The sequence below is a fragment of the Nomia melanderi genome, chromosome 3, assembly GCF_051020985.1.
Source record: "Nomia melanderi isolate GNS246 chromosome 3, iyNomMela1, whole genome shotgun sequence".
Classification (NCBI taxonomy): Eukaryota; Metazoa; Arthropoda; class Insecta; order Hymenoptera; family Halictidae; genus Nomia; species Nomia melanderi.
Window position 1 is genome coordinate 22468957 of NC_135001.1, and position 20097 is coordinate 22489053.

At 28.2% G+C, this 20097-nt stretch overlaps 4 protein-coding genes across 23 annotated transcripts; 1 reads left to right on the top strand and 3 right to left on the bottom strand.

Annotated features, from left to right (window-relative positions):
• Positions 1-63: 63 nt before the first annotated feature.
• On the bottom strand, positions 64-7087 carry LOC116429231 (L-selectin). 17 transcript variants are annotated; one of them, XM_076366230.1, is made up of 7 exons: positions 6658-7087; positions 3589-3643; positions 3423-3469; positions 2978-3104; positions 1110-1289; positions 869-1034; positions 75-760 (listed from the first exon to the last, which is right to left on the bottom strand). In XM_076366230.1, the coding sequence occupies exons 4-7, from the start codon at positions 3081-3083 to the stop codon at positions 556-558; spliced, it is 657 nt and encodes a 218-aa protein (XP_076222345.1). In that variant the 5' UTR covers positions 3084-3104; positions 3423-3469; positions 3589-3643; positions 6658-7087; the 3' UTR covers positions 75-555. The 17 variants fall into 17 exon arrangements, with proteins under 17 accessions (XP_031837817.1, XP_076222345.1, XP_031837816.1 ...); XM_076366228.1 differs by adding an exon at positions 5039-5164 and having other exon boundaries at positions 78-760; positions 3423-3643; positions 6796-7087; XM_076366227.1 differs by lacking the exon at positions 6658-7087 and adding exons at positions 4756-4923; positions 5039-5136 and having other exon boundaries at positions 78-760; positions 3423-3612.
• Positions 7088-7559: 472 nt separating this feature from the next.
• Positions 7560-11768, top strand: LOC116429230 (uncharacterized). 2 transcript variants are annotated; one of them, XM_031981938.2, is made up of 8 exons: positions 7560-8127; positions 8326-8845; positions 9322-9589; positions 9739-9936; positions 10084-10251; positions 10323-10515; positions 10598-10873; positions 11147-11768. In XM_031981938.2, the coding sequence occupies exons 1-8, from the start codon at positions 8005-8007 to the stop codon at positions 11378-11380; spliced, it is 1980 nt and encodes a 659-aa protein (XP_031837798.1). In that variant the 5' UTR covers positions 7560-8004; the 3' UTR covers positions 11381-11768. The 2 variants fall into 2 exon arrangements, with proteins under 2 accessions (XP_031837798.1, XP_031837799.1); XM_031981939.2 differs by having other exon boundaries at positions 9805-9936.
• Positions 11769-12799: 1031 nt separating this feature from the next.
• On the bottom strand, positions 12800-13771 carry ND-B8 (NADH dehydrogenase (ubiquinone) B8 subunit). Its single transcript, XM_031981910.2, has 5 exons — positions 13699-13771; positions 13520-13585; positions 13309-13413; positions 13108-13214; positions 12800-12954 (listed from the first exon to the last, which is right to left on the bottom strand). The coding sequence occupies exons 3-5, from the start codon at positions 13389-13391 to the stop codon at positions 12857-12859; spliced, it is 288 nt and encodes a 95-aa protein (XP_031837770.1). The 5' UTR covers positions 13392-13413; positions 13520-13585; positions 13699-13771; the 3' UTR covers positions 12800-12856.
• Positions 13772-15585: 1814 nt separating this feature from the next.
• msl-2 (male-specific lethal 2) lies at positions 15586-20029 on the bottom strand. 3 transcript variants are annotated; one of them, XR_012998270.1, is made up of 6 exons: positions 19294-20029; positions 17900-18135; positions 17288-17482; positions 17077-17208; positions 16896-17000; positions 15586-16825 (listed from the first exon to the last, which is right to left on the bottom strand). XR_012998270.1 is itself a non-coding variant. In XM_031982316.2 (5 exons), the coding sequence occupies exons 1-4, from the start codon at positions 19871-19873 to the stop codon at positions 16936-16938; spliced, it is 1212 nt and encodes a 403-aa protein (XP_031838176.1). In that variant the 5' UTR covers positions 19874-20029; the 3' UTR covers positions 15586-16825; positions 16896-16935. The 3 variants fall into 3 exon arrangements, 2 of the variants coding, with proteins under 2 accessions (XP_031838176.1, XP_031838175.1); XM_031982316.2 differs by having other exon boundaries at positions 16896-17208; positions 17972-18135; XM_031982315.2 differs by having other exon boundaries at positions 16896-17208.
• Between the last annotated feature and the right edge of the window lie 68 nt (positions 20030-20097).

Consider the following 20097-nt stretch of genomic DNA (forward strand, 5'->3'; position numbering starts at 1 on the left):
TAACATACATATATGTATATATAAATATCGTTTATTTAATATCATTTACAATAAATGTTTTTACAAGATTGTAATGATATAAATATCGTAACATCTAAAAGTCTTACAACCAATATAAATAAAATATGTAATATTTTACAGTGATGTAATATAATGGCAATTGATTCCTTAGGCAAAATATTAGAGGAGAAGGAGGTATGTGCAAAGAGAAATTATCCATAGGACAAAATATATTGAAAAATCCAATAAATTATTTCTATCGTTATTTGTAAAAAAATTTTTGCGAAGTTTTGGAAAGGCCGAAAGAAAATATCTATTTAAGAAAAAGAGAACATACGTGAATGTATATAGTTTTTAAAAGTTTCTAAAATGTAATAGCTAAGAAATACTTCTGTATCTTCCTTAATACTTACTGAAGTAGAAACTTTCCAACCTATATTCTGTACAAAATAATATATCATCACTTTCAATAGTATAATTTTGAAAAATCTTTGTAAAATTTGGCAATTGTTTACTAAATGGTATTAGTTATTCAATTTGCACGGAGAATCGTCATTAAAGGCGAATGTTTGGATTGGTGAAATGAACGTATTTTAACAAAGAATCATTTTCTTCACAGACCCATGGTTTTTTATGATGGCAAGCAACATCGTGCCAGTTAACACCATCATTGTAAAATTGGTTGAGCACAGCTAAGCAATTTTCTGGTGCCCCACCTTGTTGAATAGGTTCACGATTGTCAGGTTGAGGTTTTCCAAGACTGAAAAGATTATAATTATTTCTAAGCCTTGATTTAAAACAGAGTTAGAGATTTTTTAACCTCCTGTTGAATATTAAATTGCTATAAAATATATTATATTAATTTTACCCGCCGCTTTCAGACCAATCATTCTGAGATCTATCAGTAGTTGGTGCTAGTTTTTGCAATTCAGCAGTCCAGAACCACCCATTAATGTGAAGAGGCTGAAGATCAGGCCTATCACAGCCTTTGAAGTCACAAAGACGACCTGATGTCCAAATGTATTTTACCTTATCTACAGACAGCAATTATCATTACTTTATCATGTACAGTATCAATGAAACATAAGAAATATGAAATGTTTTAGTACTTTGAACAATACGACTTTTGATGAACTCATTTTCAGCAGAAGTTTCCAGAGATACAAGATCCATACACCTTTGTCTACAAAAGTTTCTTCCCGCTAACCAGTCTAGTTCTTGGCCATTTGTTCTCTGATCGGCCCATGAATAGTAATAACCCTTGCCATTAAAACGTTCATGAATAATCCCTAAAACATAATACACTTGTAAATATTTAAGCTTAAATTATACATAACAGATATTACAAAATCATTGAAAAAAGATCTACATTTTCTTGTTTAGTATTTAATTTTCATAATTAAATGAACTAAACTAAATGTCCATTGAGATTATTATTAAATGATCAACTGTTTTACAATAGTTCAGCAATTTATTAATGAATATTCATCAACTCTGTTTATTTCCATAACAACCATTTCTTTGGTTTTATTCATTTATAATTTTGTATAATCAAATAACAAAACCAGAAATAAAATAGATACACTGATTGCAGGATTTATATATAAATCATTACCAATTTTTATATTTAAACAGATAATCCTTTTTAATACTATCTAACATCTACTTTTATTTTAAGTTCAAACTGGATATTTGTAAATTATAGTGTTTACTCAAGTATTTGTAGTTCTTCATCTCTGTAAGTCATTTAATCGTGTTTGTGATAGAACCAGTAATCTACGATTCTGTGGTTAATACCTTACTTTCCCTAAACTGATTAAATACCGAAGGAACTTCCGGTATCTTTATTTACTTTCTATCGCGACAAAAATTTTGTTTTCCAAGGTGAAAGTTACAAATTCAATGTCGCTTGTAATTTTAGATAGTACAGTCACGGCTTACGGATTGACATCGTATGATGTATGTTAATTACACAAACTACTTTCCCAGAGAAAGAGGAAGAAAGTTTGTCACGGTTTGTATGGCATATTCAGGGTGTCCCACCTAGCTGTATGCGGTACAAGTCGTTTTCACCGAGACTATTTTGAATATCAGCAAAATTTTTCTTTCGCGTCACGTTGTCTGTCGGAACACACTCTCACGGATAATAATACTTAATAATAAACGCGAATTTAATAATACTAATACTAATAAAACCAAAGTGTATATTGGTGTAGTAATCTATTAGTCGACTAATAAATTACTGTTACACTTCGTTAATTATAACTTTAGATAATAGATGCAATATTCCTGTTACATTATAATAAAGTCTCTAATAAACCAGGGAACAGCAATAATATTTCCTTGTTCCTTTAAACTTACACGAATAAAATAGTAAATAAAAATGTTATGAGGTAAAACAGAAAATCCTTTTTTTATATAATTAATTAAGCAATACCACACTTTCATTCACTGTGTAGGTGAAATCTTTTAATGAATGAAAATTATTTTCTTACTTTATATATATAAAATTAATTTTCTCAATGTGAAAAATCAAGATATTAAAAATTATTTTATTTTACACGCTTTGTTTGTCCTTCTCGTAGAATTACTTATATGTTTCAATTTTAAAACAAATTATTATTTTAGTTTTTTTTATATTTTTGTGATTTTTCCTTTTTTCACATGTATTTATCAAAGCCCAGACATATTCGCATGATATCCATTGAAACTCACGCTATAGCGTACATACAATTTCGTTTACAATCACACGCGTTGAAGTTTCCCAAAAATGAAGTAGATAAAATTTAATTTAACTCGTAATGTAACTTTCGGATCTACCATAAATTTTATCGACAGTTTCACTAACGTAACAGATTCTCAAAAATAGTTGTTCAACATCTCAATTCCTAATTTCTCCGATGAAAACAATCATTTGCAATAATTCCTGTCGTTTTCAACACAGACATTCGTTTTTACAAAGAACTATTGTACTTACTTTGTGCACAAAGCGCAGGAATCGGTGGTTCCAAAATCCTTCCGGTAGGTTGAAATTGTGCTACCGATACAGCAACGAGCGTCCCAAGGATAATGAATCGAATCATTTTCCTTCACTACGTTTCTCTCTATAATAACAAAAATAAATGAAATATTACTAATTAAAAATTAATTACAACCGTGTAAAACAAACTTCACTATTAGCATTACAATTTACAAACGAAAGTTCCAAACTCTATCCTATAACTTTTCAAATTCAGTTTTACTAGTTTCGCTTAATATCCAATATTATTAAAATTATATTTCCCTTTATGTTTCTATTACATTGTTTAAACCGTTGAATGCAAGTTTCGTTTATTGGCAAAGTATCGATGGAAGAATATAAAAAAAATAATAAACGCGACGGCATCCCGAGTATTTTGTAATGCCAAATTGACGATACTCACCTAAAGACGTTCTCCAAAGAACTGAGGCGCTTTCTTCCGAAGCATCCCTATATATATATGCATATTACAACGGGGACATCGTGTCAGTGCTTTTACGATAGCACGAGCATTTTCGAGGAACAACCGAATAATTTCGTTTGCCCCTTTTCATTCGAGCGTTTCTCACCTTCTCTCCACGGTTCATGGGCCTCTGTCAATAGTGAAAACTATTTTCAATTTTCCTGTAATGTATCCCATAAAATTGCTCGCTCGCTCGTTGGTATCTTTCCTAAGACTTTAAACTCCGTGGAGCACGATTCATGAAACATTGTTAAATCAAAGAGGAATTCTTTAAATTCAATTTAGAATGGGTATGTAAAGACAGGAGGGCTCTGAACATCAGCAATAAATAAATAGAATATTCGGTAATTATGTTTAACACGTTGACGTGGCACTTCATTTTTAAGTGAAAATTAGAATTTTGTGTATAAGCTTGTGCAATTTGTTTTCGACGTTTTCAATTGAATGTAAAAGGTACTAATTTATATAAAATCTTCGGTCCCTAAAAAATAAAAAGTAAAGGAGTTCCTTAAGTGAGTGATGAAATTTTGAAAAATTGCATGGTTAGAAATTTTATGGAAGTTTTATGACAATTTTATGAAAATCTTTGGTCCTTAAAAAATAAATAAAAAGTAAAGGAGTTCCTTAAGTGAGTGATGAAATTTTGAAAAATTGCATGGTTCGAAATTTGATGAGAGTTTTATGAAAATTTTATGAAAATCTTCGGTCCCTAAAAAATAAAAAGTAAAGTAAGTTCCTTAAGTGAGTGATGAAATTTTGAAAAATTGCATGGTTCGCAATTGTGAGTTTCGATTGTTACATTCGTTTCTTCCGTATAAATTAAAACTTAATTATACACATTTTATCGACAGCGTAGAAATTAAAAAAGATAATTTCAATAAAAATTTTCTACATTATGGAAACCACGGTTTTTAGAGTTATTTTCACTTTCATTTTAGTATGTATTTTCGTTGCTAGGAGATTTCTTTGTAATTTGCATAATTAAAACGCTACATCGAATGAAGAAATCACCAGACCCGCGTGTGTTTATAATTTTATTGAATTATATATTATCTTACATAAAATACCAGACTTTCGCTGAAACATCCCCGCGGCTCAAAACACGCGAAACAAACGAGATAAATTTAGACGTAAAATGTAACGTTGAAGTTTACGTAATTCAATATAAAAGTTTTTATGAGAATATTAAAAATAATGTGGCAAGCAAGTTTGATTAGAGAGCACGTTAAAACGCTTCATTAATGCAAGATAATTACGCAGTTAACGAACCTACGCCGCTCACGTGTTTCCTAGCACCAAAATGTTCTATGTAAAAATAAAAAAAAAAGAATTGTTGCTTATTATTGGCTCCATTCATATTTCCAATACACTTTTACACTGGCAATCGAGAACGTTTCGTGTACCGTTAGACACAATAATTTTAAATGGTGATGTAGGTGACCTGGAAACCCCAAAAAGTAAACTACGTCGATTGGTCGAATACGACTCGTTTGAGTCACAAGCTTATCGATTAATTAATTTGAAAACTTTTCGTGAAAAACACAATTTTCAAATACCTGTCAGTTTTTGGAAAACTTCGGCAAAGGAATATTCCCATGCACGTGTACGGATACTTCCAAGTATTAATTAGTGGGTTTTGGATTGGTTTGGATTGCAAAAAGTTTAAAAAGTCAAATACAACGCTGCAATAATTATAAATATTTTAAAAATATATTGAATACTTTTTGTCTTAACATGCAAACCTAAATTACCTTACAATTTTTCAAATAAATATGGTATTGAATATCAATGCAACAAAACAATATAACGAACAATAAAATAGTCGAGAAAATTTCTGAGAATACAGAAAATAAATTTCTATATTTTATATTCCGTATTTGACACTGAAAAAATTATGTTAATAAAGAAACGTGCCCTTATTGTTCCCACATTTTATTGTGCGCATAGATTTTTTTCCATAGATGCAATAACCATAAATTCGTGTCAAATTACTTTCGAAATGTTGGAATTTAATTTCTCGAAGAGGAAGAATAGAAAATACACAGGAGAATGTGGCTGGGAAAATAGAAAAGAACATTTATGGTTATTGTATTATAATAGCTCAGCCTTGCTAGTGGCGATTACCGCCGGGGGAAAGTTATTCGCGATATAAAAACAACCGCAATGTCAGAGTACCTGGTGCAATTACTGTGCCAAGATCAAATTACTCTAATAGATTGCAAATCACTTCACTGTTCATAAATTGTCGTGTTTTCAACAAAGAAAACTGTAAATCAGTTTCATAAAAAGTGGCTTGAGTCCACTTAGAAAATATTAAAAAATTATTAAAGAATATAGATTAACTTGCTTTCTTTGAAAAATGGACCTAAGCCACTTTCGAACGGCTCATTTCATTATCATTATCGGAGCTTATTTATTTCGAGGTTAATTCTAGAATAAATTTTCTTCACCTCGTTCTTCTGTTTACTTTACCGCTATTTATTTTTATAAATTATTCACATTCCTTTCAACACTTTTTCTTATTCATGACGTTTTATTTTCAGTACTCGTCAGTTTTTAACCCTCTAACGACTGACGTCCGATCATCCGTCATTTAAAATTTCCTACGGGTCACACTTGATTAGATGTCCGTGTTGCACGTGATTTTTCAATATTCGTCTTTCAACAGTGAACAAAATTATAGAGTACGTCTCAGACGATTTATATGTAAGTAAAACTTCGATTATCCGAATCTCGATTCTTTCATTTGCTTTCCTACAGCGCATTTTATTTTAAATTTTCTCAATTTTAATTATAACTATTTATGTAATTACATTATGTACATATTTATTCTCTTTTTGTTTATATATGTATATATGTATATATAATGAATACATATTATATTATTTCAAGGTGTTTCATTTAATTTACAAGTAGTTTCAGAAATTATTTCATTATTTGATTATAATCATTTTGGTTCGATTAATTCGATACTGTATCGATTACGGATATTGATACAGAACTTCGTGCGGCTATGGTTTTTGTATTTGAATCACGTGTAGAACACGTAGCACGATAGAAATGGAAAAGATTCGGTTGAATGGAACGAATATCCAATGGGAAGGTAAATATAAAAGTGAAAGAGAAGAGCAAATAGCTTTCGTTGACAGTTCGAAACGAGACGAAGGTTACGCACCATGGTGACACCCTTTTACTAATTGAAACGTGCCTTCCACCATGTAACTTTACTTCTCAGAATTCGTAGCAGTACCACATTTGTGGAGAAAACACTGCATTCCTCGTTTCCCAGGTTTGTGTTCCTCTATACACTTACTTCCAGCAGCTAAACCGGAGGGCCACGTTAAAACGCCAGGTGTAAAGGTTATGATACAGTGCTGCATTATATTTTGATATAACACTCGTTTTCACAGGATTATGCTTTTAATAAAATTACCATGTCAAAAAATAATACACGCATTTTTTTGCAACTCTTAAAATGTACCTAGTACCGGTAATCCAAACAACCGGACAACGTAACATACTTAACTCTCAGCAACTGTGGGCTAAGGATATATTAATTACGGATTAAGAAATAACAATACAGATGTTATTTAAGTACATGGAAATCAATGAACACCTTATGAATTGTCGACATGAAAAAATCTGGGTAGATTTAGTGATTTTCCCCTAACCAATTATACATTATATTTCTTCTGACTGTATCTATTGTATTATTTATAAAATGTTGTATTTTGTATTTCTTTTTGTACTTTTTCCTCTTGTAAGAAAGAATTTTTCTCAAGATTTTTCTGAAATAGTCGACAAGATATTCTTTCCTATTGTTAAAGCAAAAGATATTTAACCTGTTAAAATGTTAAAATACAAATATTCTTATAATGTACAATATGAATTACGGTTTTTAACGAGATTATGCGTTATATAAATATGTTTCTGAATATTATTGAAAATTCGAAAATTTCCCGCGAGACGTGACTAGCAATCTGGACAACGCGAGGAAATTTTATATGTGAAGGGATTCCCCCACTCGTGAACTCCACTCCGGTGTAGCAGATCATTAATCTTAAATATTTAGTAAGTTTGTTCCTATACTCGTGCCGCCACCTGAAAATCCCCAATGCCGTTCGAACTGTGTGTGCGTGTTTAGTGGTATTATATGTGTATACACGGACGTAACAGTATGCACTTTTCTAAACAAGCATAATGAAATAAATGAGTGCTTTTATTCAGATATGACATAATGGGAAGTCCATTACTAATTGTTTGCTAAGAATCCGGCGTCATTATCGTATATGCATTTATACTGAGATACACATTTAAATGACTTTTTTCTATGTGCACTGAAAAGCAGTTTATATTTTTATTGTGCAAAGAAACAACATGTCCGCTATCTTGTTTGGCGTCCGAACCAATTTTTTATTTATCACGCATCGCAGTGTAAATGTGAGATGATGCGATCAAATCTTCAATTCTTGTGACAATGTACTGTACCGCAACACATATCCTTAGATTTTATATGTGAACAATGTCGGAGCCGGAACTTTGCCGGCTCTGCGCCGAGACCAAAGAAAATTTTATCGGTATTTATGATACCGAGGGACAAAAATTAGCTATAGAAGCTAAAATAGCCAAGTGTTTGCAGATTCAGGTAAAAATTTAAGCGTCCTCTAGAATTTCACTCTAATAGTGTACTTCTGGTATCCACAGAAATGTTGTCTGTCATTCTGATTAAGTATAATTTCTCAGTTTTAGATTGTCAATGATCTCTATTTTCTGTTGATTTACTATGTTTACGTATCTCATTTTTTTATAGGTATGTCACATTTAAGTAGATTGTTTTTTTTAGGTATTAATAACCGATGGATTACCACTTAGCGTTTGTATAGACTGTTGTATATTATTAAATCAGTGCAATGAATTCTTCGAGAAAACCAACCAGGCACAAACATCTCTCAGGCAGTTACTCATAGATACCAAGTCTGAACCACAGTCATTAGAAACGAACATAGATTATATTCAAAAAACAGTTATATTTCCAAAGGAAGAAGAAATTGTAGACACAATTATTGAATGTCAGATATCAAATAATTATATTCAAGAATCTAATGTTTCAAATGACTATTTCACAGAAGAAACTAAAAGTCAACAAAACTATGAGGCCAAGGAACCTGAAAATAGCTCAAAAGAAAAAAAATGTAAAATACAAATGAAGAAAGCGTCACCCAAACAGACTAGAAAGAAATTAAAACGAAAAAACCAGAATCAAAAACCAGAAGATTCAAATTTATGTATAAATCCTGACTTAGAAAGAGAACACAACATGAATGTAAAAACTAATATTAAGGTTCCGGATAATTATATGACAGGTACAAATAGAGATTAAATACATAATTAAAGTTATGCCTATCAAAAAATCTTATGTTCTAAAATGTAACAAGTTTTATTGAATCTTATAAAATTAATATTTTAATTATTAGTTTGACATATTGTAAATATATATTGCAAATATGATATGATGTTTATATATGCATATAATTCATCATATTCATTATAAATTGTTACAATTAACATTTACTTTCCGAAAAAGGTGTTAAAAAATATGAAACAAGTTATATATCTGGAATATATTATAAATTGTCATTTGAAATGCCTTTGGGCATAGCACAAGGTCAAATTTCTGTTAGATATTTAAAGACACTGTCAAGAGTCAAAGAATTGTAGGTATTCTAAAAACGTCTTCTAAAAATAATTAATTTCTCTCTGTACAACTTATATGTTGATCTAAAGTTTGCATCAAATATTCAATAATTATATTACTAAGAATATGCTACTATTGATATAGGTACAGATTCTGATTTAGAGATCATTGAATCGCATACAACAGACACGTTGAAATTTGGGCATAAAAGAGGAGAAAATATGGATAGGTATCCTTGGCTTTGCACAGACTGTAATGATAAATTGCCAAGTTTAGAAGGATTGGAAGAACATCACGAAACTGTTCATAATCAACAAGCGAAATATATGTGCGTGTTATGCTGTAAAGTTTATGATAAATATTATGGTTTCCTTACTCATGTCAAACGACATAAAAATAAGGCAAAGTTCAGGTAAATATAACTTTCCACCTAATATGTTCGATTAAATATTATTTTGTATAGCTTGTTAACATACAATACATTTTCATATATAATATATACGGTGCACATGTGTACGCATGTATGTATGTATATATGTATGTATATGTATATACACTTAGTTGCGAAGATTGTGGGAAATCATTTGTACATAAAAAAGTATTAGATTCTCACAAAGCAATTCATAGTGAAGAACGGCCTCATGTATGTCAAACTTGTGGAAAGGCATTTAGACAGCAAAGTGCTTTGTACATCCATAGTCGATGCCATTTACCAGATACAATGAAGAATAGATTTCCATGCGATGAATGCGACAAAAGGTAAAATATGTATGTTTCATACATGAATATTTCCATTCAGTTTTTATTCAAATTCAATCAAATTTCAAAGATCTACATGATTATGAATCTTTCAATTACTAAACATGTTTTTCCAATCATATAAAGATAATAAAAAATGTTTTTCAGGTTTTCAACAAAACCAAACTTAGTGACACATAAGCGCATCCATTCTGGTGTTAGGAATTTTACATGTGATCAATGTGGTAAAAGTTTTATTCAGAAAGGAAATTTGGAGGCTCATTTTTTAACTCATTCAGCAGATAAACCTTACAGCTGTACTCAATGTTCAAAAGCGTACGTTTATGTTTTGAAAGAAAGTACAATTTGTGCATTCATATGAATATAAGAAAATATTGAATTTGTAGCTTTAAAACTCCATTACAATTAAAAAAACACGAAACAGTTCACACTGGTGCTAAGCCACATCAATGTGCTGTGTGTGGAAGAACGTTTAGAGAAAAAGGTACATTAAGAGAGCATCATAGAATACATACTGGAGCAATGCCATTTACATGTGAATTTTGTGGTAAATGTTTTCGCTTCAAAGGCATACTGACTGTAAGTTAATTGAATATTTTGATTTATATTTTACATAAAAAACTAATCTGATATAATATTTCATGATTTCATCTAATTTTAGACTCATAGAAGACAACATACCGGTGAACGTCCATATAGTTGCCTAGAATGTCAACATCATTTCACAAATTGGCCAAATTATAATAAACATATGAAACGTAGACATGGAATTAACACATCCCACACAAAACATTTGTCACAATCTCAGCATTCAGAATCACAGCAACAGCAATTACAACAACAGCAACAACAATCAGAACAGCCACAAACAATCCAGTCAAATACCTCGGAAGATCCCTTGTCTACCATATCTCATACAGAAACATCAACGGTCCAGGTAGAAAATTATTGTTTTATTAAATACCTTACTTCATATGAGGTGTTTATTTATTTATTTTGTTAATTTATATTTCTTATTAGTATTTCAGAAGATAATAATACAATAGCTTTTATAGAATTTTATAATCTTGAGATTCTGTGTACGATGTATATTTCAAATATCAATTTAAAATTTTTACTGGTACTTAATATTAATTTTTATCGAACATTATATCTAATTGAACATCCTGTATGATTCTTCTAATGTATTTTGTGTTTTAAATGTTCACAGGTAATACAAACTGTGTCACATACATCACCATCTCAACCAATTGTTGTACAAACTATACCAACTACAGCAATTCAGAATTTTCAATCAGATGTAATTGGTAGTACACAAGATGCTGTGTTTCGAGAAAGAAATGCAACATACTTTAACGCAGTACCAGCCACATTGCAAAATTTTTTACCACCTAATTTACCATATAATTTTTATAATATATCAAATGTTACATACCGCGAATAATTTCATTTGACATAGACAAGTTAATATTGTGTTATACAAACCAGTTATAAGTAAATATATATACAACCTTTAATTACCTAAGCATATAAATATTTTGAATGTTTTTAATTCTATAAAACAGCAAATTTGTATACGAACGAAATGAAACGGTAAAAATTGTTTTTATGAATATAGTTGGCTTAATTTTACTATTATACGACGAAGGTGATTATTTAATAAGTGTATAAATGTTTTGATTACATCTCACTTTAATTATGATTATGCTTTGAAACTGAAAATACACTTCTCTATCAAATTTTCCGCTAACTACAGCTACAGTGACATATAAAAGATCTTTAAACAGATGCTTGTATTGTTCTACTCTAAGTAGTACACATATACATATACACATGTATGCGAAAATACGTTAAACATTTTTTTAATAAAGTATTAAGAATACGTAACATTACTATAAATTGATCCAGATATTTTAATAATTGTTAATGCCTTTTAAAATCTATAAATTAAATAAAATATTCATTAAAAACTTTTACATGTTGCTGCATATTATTAATATGTTAAAATCGTATTATTGATGATTTAATTTATGTGTCCTATTAACAGGATATATTTTATTCTCTTTCTATTTCTACATTATACGATCACGGTAAAATATGCGTTCAGTAATCTGTACGTTAGTATCGAAATATAAAACAAAATTTTGTTTTTTCATTACAATTTTCTCTTTATTTAAAATTATTAAAGAAACAATAAATTTACTTATAACGTGTAATAAGTAATACAACATACAACACACAGAAACATTGTAACCGTAATGTCTAAATTTTTTTATAATTTTGATATTATAATATGTATTGTAGTGTAATTGAAATATTCAATTATGAAATTTGTGTTGTACATAAATTTGTATTATGTAATTTTTTATGTCTTAAATATTGTATTATGCTGACCTCAAAACTAAAAACAGTATTATGTTTAAACAAGTAAGAAAATACAACTAACGTTGAAATAATGAGATAATGGGATGGTTTAATATGGTGAGATCAGATATATGTAAAAAAAAATTGCTAATGCTATGAAAGAAAGATTGATCTCCTTAATAAATAATTTCTTTCATATATTAATATCATAAATGTTGGAAATATAATGAGTAATGGTGCATAAATAACAAATGTCATTCTTCTTGGACCAACAATCTGTTTTAAATTCTAAAAGCCAAGAATCTACAGAAAGTAAAAAATATGTTTTTAAGAAGAAGATATTTTATAACAATAATTATTAATTTTTTTAATTATGATAGTCATAATTTAAGGTTTAATCACAACATTTAAAAAAAATGTAAACATTGTATCTAAATGTACTATTTAATTATTTCTAATAATAATCATAATACATAATGTAATTAAGTTTAAAGAGCTATTCAATATTATATTATTTTATTACTAAATAAATTAAGATACATTTATAATAGAACATTTATTTTGTGGGTTTTTGAGCTGCCAAATCCTTAATGTGTTTAAGTATATCATCAGACTTTAAATTTTGTAGAGGTATACATTGCTCTACACCATATTCTGAAATATGTAATTTTTTAATTAATAAATATATTAATACAAAAATTACTTATTAAATGAAACTTGAATTTGCAATGGTGAAAGTTGACTGAAACGATTATTACAAATGTATAATGTGTAATGTTAGGTAAAATATTTTACTACATGATTTACCATATCGTGCATATAGAAACGGTTCAATTGAAGAACATTCCCTAATTAAGATTGGAAACTGTGGATTAGTTTTTTTAAGAGGCACATACTGCTTTTGGATAAAATCTCTGAAAAATAGGTTAGGTTTCAAACATCAAAACCAAGGATAATTATTATATCTTATAGCGATTTTTATATCCCAATAAGTAGTAATATTATTACCTAACACCTTCACTAGTTTTAGATGTTTGACATAAAAGAATTCGTAACTCCTTTAAATACGGTCCAAACTTAACGGCAGCCATTTTTATTAGCGCACAGTGTACACTGTAGGAACAGAATCGTAAATAGAATGTTACTTACAAGTTATATAACATTTTTAAAATTATTTATAATTTAATAAGTCTTGCTATTTTTTGCAGTTTTGTAATACCTTCAATTAGCAGATACTGATTACAAAATATTCCCATTATTCTGCTTGGCATTGGAATGTAGTACACTACGCAATAAATGTATTTAATCAAAAATCCGTTTCCTTCTTATTATTGTATTAAATAATTCAAATTTTTCCTTTTTTTTCAAGTACTCATTGTATATCCCAAAAGAAAATACCTGAAGTAGACTGTAATTGAAGTTTTGATTATAGTCGATATTCATTAAATCCATTCGTATAACCGCGCGTTAACTTTAATCGATACTCTACTATACAGCTACGTATCGACTTTCAGAAACTGCATGCGATACAGCGAATGCCTTAACTTTTATTAGACGGTTTATGTTTCTTTATTTAATCCTTCTGAGTATTTTATTACACGTTATTGTTGTAAAAATATTGATAGGTTTATTAAGAGTATTATTATTAAAAATAATAGCATCACGCGTTTTATTATTGAACAATAACTTTTGTATTCCTTCGAAATTACAACCACTATTTACGAAAATTTACGTATCGTTTAATAATAAAATAATTTTTTAATTTTTGCTAGAACTTTTTATGTTTTTTATTTACTTCTCGTCCTCTCATCGTGTTTGTTATACACAAATGAACTTTTGTCAACTCGAGCGGTAAACAGCGACTATTTTTTTTTTTACAAAAATGGGATACTACGATATTACAAGGAATGGAAGAAAAATGTTTTGCAAGTTTCCAAACTGTAAACTATTTCTGATAGATTACATTATATTTTAACCGTTTTGGCATGAAATAATGCATAATCGTTTTCATTCTGCCAAAAAAAAACTACAAAAATTTTCCAAAAAATACATAAATTATAATACATTTTGCTTTTTTATTTTATAGGGCTATTATACTTGATTAAGAAGTAGGTAAAGCATTTATACATTACTATGAGCAATTCTTCCAAATTGACAATGCACGTACATATATTTTAGAAATGATCAATTAAAGCAATGTACACATAAGATAGGATTAACAAAAATAAATACGCGTCTCTTCTAAAAAAATGTTTTAAAACCAATTACTCTTTACATTAATCGTTGTATGTTTATATTATCATAGAATTCTGCATTATAAAAATACAAGTCATTTTTGTTAATATCATCTTATGTTGAGCAAGCTTTATTACAATATCTTTTATCATTTATTTTATAGATACATAAGTTCCTTTTTTAATTTTATTTCTAAAATGAAATACATTTGTATAATTTTTTTTTTCTCAGATTTTACAACACTTGGAAATATCTTTATCCATTTTTTGAAAAATGCAAACACTTTATAATAAACAGCATATGTATTGAGAAAATATTCTGTTATATTAAAGCTTATAGCATACTTCTATTATATTATATACACATTTCTTAATATTTATCATTTTTGTACTAATATGAGCATAACTAAATCATTAATTGTAACTGCTTAAATTGATACTGTACTATAATTTTCTACAAGTAGAAGTATAAATTTAAGAAATGTAAATTTTCAACAATTTTAATTCTAAAAAACAGAATCTTAGAATCTAATGTAACCTTAGTTACATTTAAATATAAGATTTTATATCGTAGTTATAATCACATAAACATAGAGTAAATAATAATATTTTAGGATAAAATGAAACTTACAATCATCAACATTACATTCCACCAGTTTCAATTAATTTAAGTAAATTTTAGCTCATAACTTGAATGCAAACATCATTATGTATATATAATACATTTCACACTTATTTTGTTGTTCAATTAATTTTTTAATTTTTTATAAATGTGTTGTAAATAAAGTTTTGCCAGAGGTTTCACATAATGTATTTTGAAATACAGCTAATATTGAGAAAAATACTAAACCACGTATCTACAAAATATATATATATATATATATGTATATACTATTTTACAAATATATAAATACTCATGTTTTGCCTAACATAAGTATTGGTAACAGAAAATTATAAACAATTATAAGTAAAATTAATAATATTTATCACATCATTGAAGATTTAAACTATATAATTATTTTAAATAGGTATATATAATATTTCACAATAATTTACAGTATTCCATAATTTGATATGGAATCAAAAATTTATTATTAATTTTGAATTCGTTGACAATGTTGGTAAAGTGTACCTATATCTAGTTACACTTACATTTTGAATTAAAGGTATCAGTGATCAACAATTCCATAAAATAATTTTAATTTCTCTAGAACCTCATATACTATAAAAATATTTTAAACCAAATGTACAAATAAAGTTTTTTTATAAGAGCAATATACCAAATGTAATACGTTCACATGTAACAACCATATTAATTAATACGAAAAATATATAAAAAATATAATATTTGATCGTTACAAATAAGCTTTTTCATCGAAAAAAAGTGAATGATCTCTTTTAATGATAAAAAAGGAGGGGCAACAATGTATTTAATGTAGAAAGTAAAGAATCTTGCAAAAGCAAACAAAACAAATATATCTTTTTGAATATTCACTTCGTTAAAATGATTTAGCTATTGATTGAACTATTAAAAATAATGTTCTTATTACAGCTTATTTTTTTAAAAACAGCTTATAGTAAGCAATATAATCGCAATATTTTAAATAATGATATTGAAATTATAAACGTTCTTTTGGAAAAATCTGTTTTTGATCCATATTTTTTATAAAGTTTGTATGTTCATTGATCTTTTCACATCATGTAATTAATGTATCTATAAAATAACTATTTTCAGTGAACAAAGAGAGAAATAGTTAAACTATATGTTCTGTTGTCTATGTTTTTCTTGCCAATTTACTATTTCTTATATCAAATGCCATTTATAGACAATTGAAACTTTTTGTCTTTTACCTTAAATATTTTAAATACATAATAATAAGCAGATTTAGTGTATGGCACAACATGTATATGGACATAGAGGTATTTTTTTGCAATGCTACAAGCATACTTATCTATGCACATGTTAAAAAATTAGGGAAGTACAATAGACGTATATACAAGTTGAATACAAACAATAAAAGTAATGATTGGAATATAGATGAATTTGATTAAATATAAAATACAGTAAAAAATTACGAATTATGATACAAATAAAAAATGGAATAAAATATTTTATCTTTACACTGGAAATAAATTTATTTATACTTACACAAACTTAGTTCTCTAAACTTTTTAAAATGGCATAATATAGATAATTTATGAGTGATAAAAATATATTTATTATTTCGTAATATAATTATAGATTAAAAACCATAACTTTTTATTTCAATAGTCGACTGATTACTCTGAAACTATAGAAATTGAATTTAATATATTTATTATATTATATAACATCATAGCAATATCTTTCATATCACATACCTTACGTTAAACATGACATTTGACAATGTCATTTGAATTGTCACACATCAATTTGTATATCACTGTCTTCAGCTTCACTTTCAGTACTAATCATAGCATCTTCTCCTACTAACAAGGCGGCAGGTAGATTTTGTGGTACATTATCGATATCTAATCTCGGAGTTGAATAAACATTTAATACTTGAATTGTAGTTGGGGAAGTTGAAAGGCATTGTGGTACTGATCCTAATGGATCTGAATTTAATGTATCGCAGTCCAAAGGAGCTGATAATTGTAACTGTAAATTATGTAATTCAGGTATATGCGGACGAATCTGAAATGTAAAATGGTAAATATTTAAAGAAAGTTTTAAATTCAATTCATATTAACTATTCAATATTAGATAATTTTACCTTTAATCCATCCGCTGTGTGAGGATTTCTACAACCTCTGCACCTACATTCCACGCAAGGTTTACTTTCAACATAACAGGGACACCGTTGACCACAACACGTTAATTTTCCAGGTATTGCTGTAGCATTACCACATCTACATCCTTTTCTTTTACTCCGAGCAGAACTTGACCTTGGTTTTTTAAAACCAGACGACTGCTCAAAATGAAACCAGTTCTATTACTGTTAATTATTACAAAATATTGAAATAAAAATGAGAATTGCAGACTAATACAGATGTAAATACAATGTCTGATAAATACATACTATATATTATATATTATGTTATGAAAATGGCATACAATTTCTCATCTGCATTAATCTTAGTATGGGACCTATTAAAATGTATATATGAAATTTATTTAGATCTAGTGTTAGTAATGAACAGTGTTAAATGTTAATTAAACATGAATTATTAGAGATTGTTAATTGTTATATAAATATAAAAATATGATTCTACCTTACAAGTAACATTAAAAAAGATGCTTATAATTTAGTATTTAAATAAAAGTTATAGCGCAATGTAAACATCCTGTAAGGCGTTAAGATTAATCGAATATCTATTGAAATTACTTTGCTGCCTTTTGAAGATTTTTTCTGAGAAGGGGTCCCATATTTAAGGTGGGAAGATGGAATACATTTTACCCCTCCTACAGAGCTGTGTTGATTTCCATCCATATCCTGTTGTCCTACTTCTGTATCTTCCGTAGCAGCTGCTTTCCGTTTTATTGTTATTTTGTTACCAGATCCAGCATACATCACAGAGTATATCGAAGATCCGTTTGATACAGTACGAATAGCAGGTGATTCTAAATAATATATAAACGAATTTTATGTGTCAACATGTCATTCTTTTCTTCTTTTTTTATGCAATTTCAATTATTTAGGATGATAACGTTCAACACCTTTTGAAACAAATATATAACAAATATATTAATCTTCTAACTAACAGTTGATTTTTAAATGAAATATATTAAACAAAATAAAGAAAAGACAATATATAAAAGTTTAGTTACTTTTAAAAAAGTATTCTTACATTTTGATCAACATTTTAAAGTTTTGATTCTTATTATTTTCTTTTTCCTAGTAATCATTTTAATACAATGATTTGTATTAAATTTTAAAGTTAATTTATTTTAAAGTTAATAATAGACTAATACATGTATAGATTGATGACCCAAATGTATGGTTCATTCCACTCTGTCATCTAAACATTACGAGTCCGCAATAAGTGTCCATATATCAATTAAATTTTTACTTACATGTGTATTTATTTATGTTCTTTAGTTTGGTATCAATTATTGTGTAAGATCAAAATACAAACAACATATAAAAATTAAATCATTAAATTGTTTTAATTGAATAATAATATATTTAAATCCATTTATGAGCATATTGGAAAAAATTTACAGGATCTATTATATTTCTTTTTATGAATTTCATTTTCATTAAGCATTTTTTATTTTTGTATGAAATTCTTAATGTTTAAGTTAAATAAATAAGTTGTTCGTACAATATATTTTAAATATTATCATTTCTGTTTACAATGTAAATATTGACTTCAACAAGCAAAAATTTTTTACTTAGCTTGTGTTTTAAATATTAGTATAATTATTCAAATATGTATATTAAGAAAATACTAATATTTTTATACAATGCTATGAATTTGTGTTATTGTTTAATATCATTAAACAACGTTCGTATACAGCATGTATCTTCTGGAAATGGCATTATATATTTTAAGATGTGAAAAGTAAAACACGTATACTATGCCATTAAATGGTAATAAATAAAAAAAATGATCATAAGAAAGATTAATCCCTTTATTATTATGTTTATGTTTTCAGATATTATAAATATTTCATTTCTGTAGTTCCTTATATATACGTTACATTCTGTACAAAGTAAAATCATAATACAATAATGAAAATTCATTTGTTTATTCATAGAAAAACAATATACTATACCAGATATACTTTGTGATATCGTTTCAGAACTTTGTATAGTGTTTCCTTGAGTCTGGGTCGAAGTTGTACTTGTGTAAACACATGGTAAAATACTATACGCAGATTTTGATAAACCAGCAGTACTTTTAAATTCGTCTTTGAAGCCGGAACCTTCTTGTATAAGTTCCATAAGACTTGTAACACCAATAGCAGACGCACTATTGCCTGTTTTATTGGAAGACACTGAAAGTATTAAACTTCGATAAATGTTTGTATTTGTCAAGTATTCACACAGTTTTTTATAACACTGTAACAATATTCGTAACTGAACATTTTCGACATATTTGTCATAGTCCTTGCACCAGCCACACGAAGGTTTAAGTTTTTTACGTCCACCTCTGCACCCACGACACACATGATGCTGACAATTCGTTTCAGTCGGCGTATGGGGTTCAATTAATAAATTTGAACACACAGTACAACTAAGGCTTTGTCGCAAATACGGAACTAGCCTATATAGATCTGTCCACGAATTCGGATCATCAGCGTCTGCTTGTAAAACTAACCGACACGTCGATACGTAAAGACTCGTGGCGTTCATTTTTTTCCTAAATTTTCCACGAGCAATACGTATTATTACACCGGGAAATTAACTAAACAAAGCAACACGACATTGTCAATACACACAAACAAAACATCAGCCATATTTAATTTTCTATCGTTTACATTCATAGAGGGCTCCTTGGAGTTACTTTGATTAACAGATACGAATAGATAGTGAAATCTTATGGTGGTGCGCCGGCAGAAAAATCTTCATTACCAACA

Coding starts and splice junctions, on each gene's coding strand:
- LOC116429231 (XM_076366230.1), bottom strand. CDS start 3,083: ATGATTCGATTCATTATCCTTGGGACGCTCGTTGCTGTATCGGTAGCA. Junction 1,290..2,977: donor TCCTGCGCTTTGTGCACAAA/GTAAGTACAATA, acceptor ATTATGTTTTAG/GGATTATTCATGAACGTTTT. Junction 761..868: donor GATTGGTCTGAAAGCGGCGG/GTAAAATTAATA, acceptor TAATCTTTTCAG/TCTTGGAAAACCTCAACCTG.
- LOC116429230 (XM_031981938.2), top strand. CDS start 8,005: ATGTCGGAGCCGGAACTTTGCCGGCTCTGCGCCGAGACCAAAGAAAAT. Junction 8,128..8,325: donor CCAAGTGTTTGCAGATTCAG/GTAAAAATTTAA, acceptor TGTTTTTTTTAG/GTATTAATAACCGATGGATT. Junction 10,516..10,597: donor GCTTCAAAGGCATACTGACT/GTAAGTTAATTG, acceptor ATCTAATTTTAG/ACTCATAGAAGACAACATAC.
- ND-B8 (XM_031981910.2), bottom strand. CDS start 13,391: ATGGCTGCCGTTAAGTTTGGACCGTATTTAAAGGAGTTACGAATTCTT. Junction 13,215..13,308: donor AAAACTAGTGAAGGTGTTAG/GTAATAATATTA, acceptor CCTATTTTTCAG/AGATTTTATCCAAAAGCAGT. Junction 12,955..13,107: donor GTTTCTATATGCACGATATG/GTAAATCATGTA, acceptor TACATATTTCAG/AATATGGTGTAGAGCAATGT.
- msl-2 (XM_031982315.2), bottom strand. CDS start 19,873: ATGAACGCCACGAGTCTTTACGTATCGACGTGTCGGTTAGTTTTACAA. Junction 18,136..19,293: donor GATATCACAAAGTATATCTG/GTATAGTATATT, acceptor TATATTATTTAG/AATCACCTGCTATTCGTACT. Junction 17,209..17,287: donor ACACAGCGGATGGATTAAAG/GTAAAATTATCT, acceptor TTTACATTTCAG/ATTCGTCCGCATATACCTGA.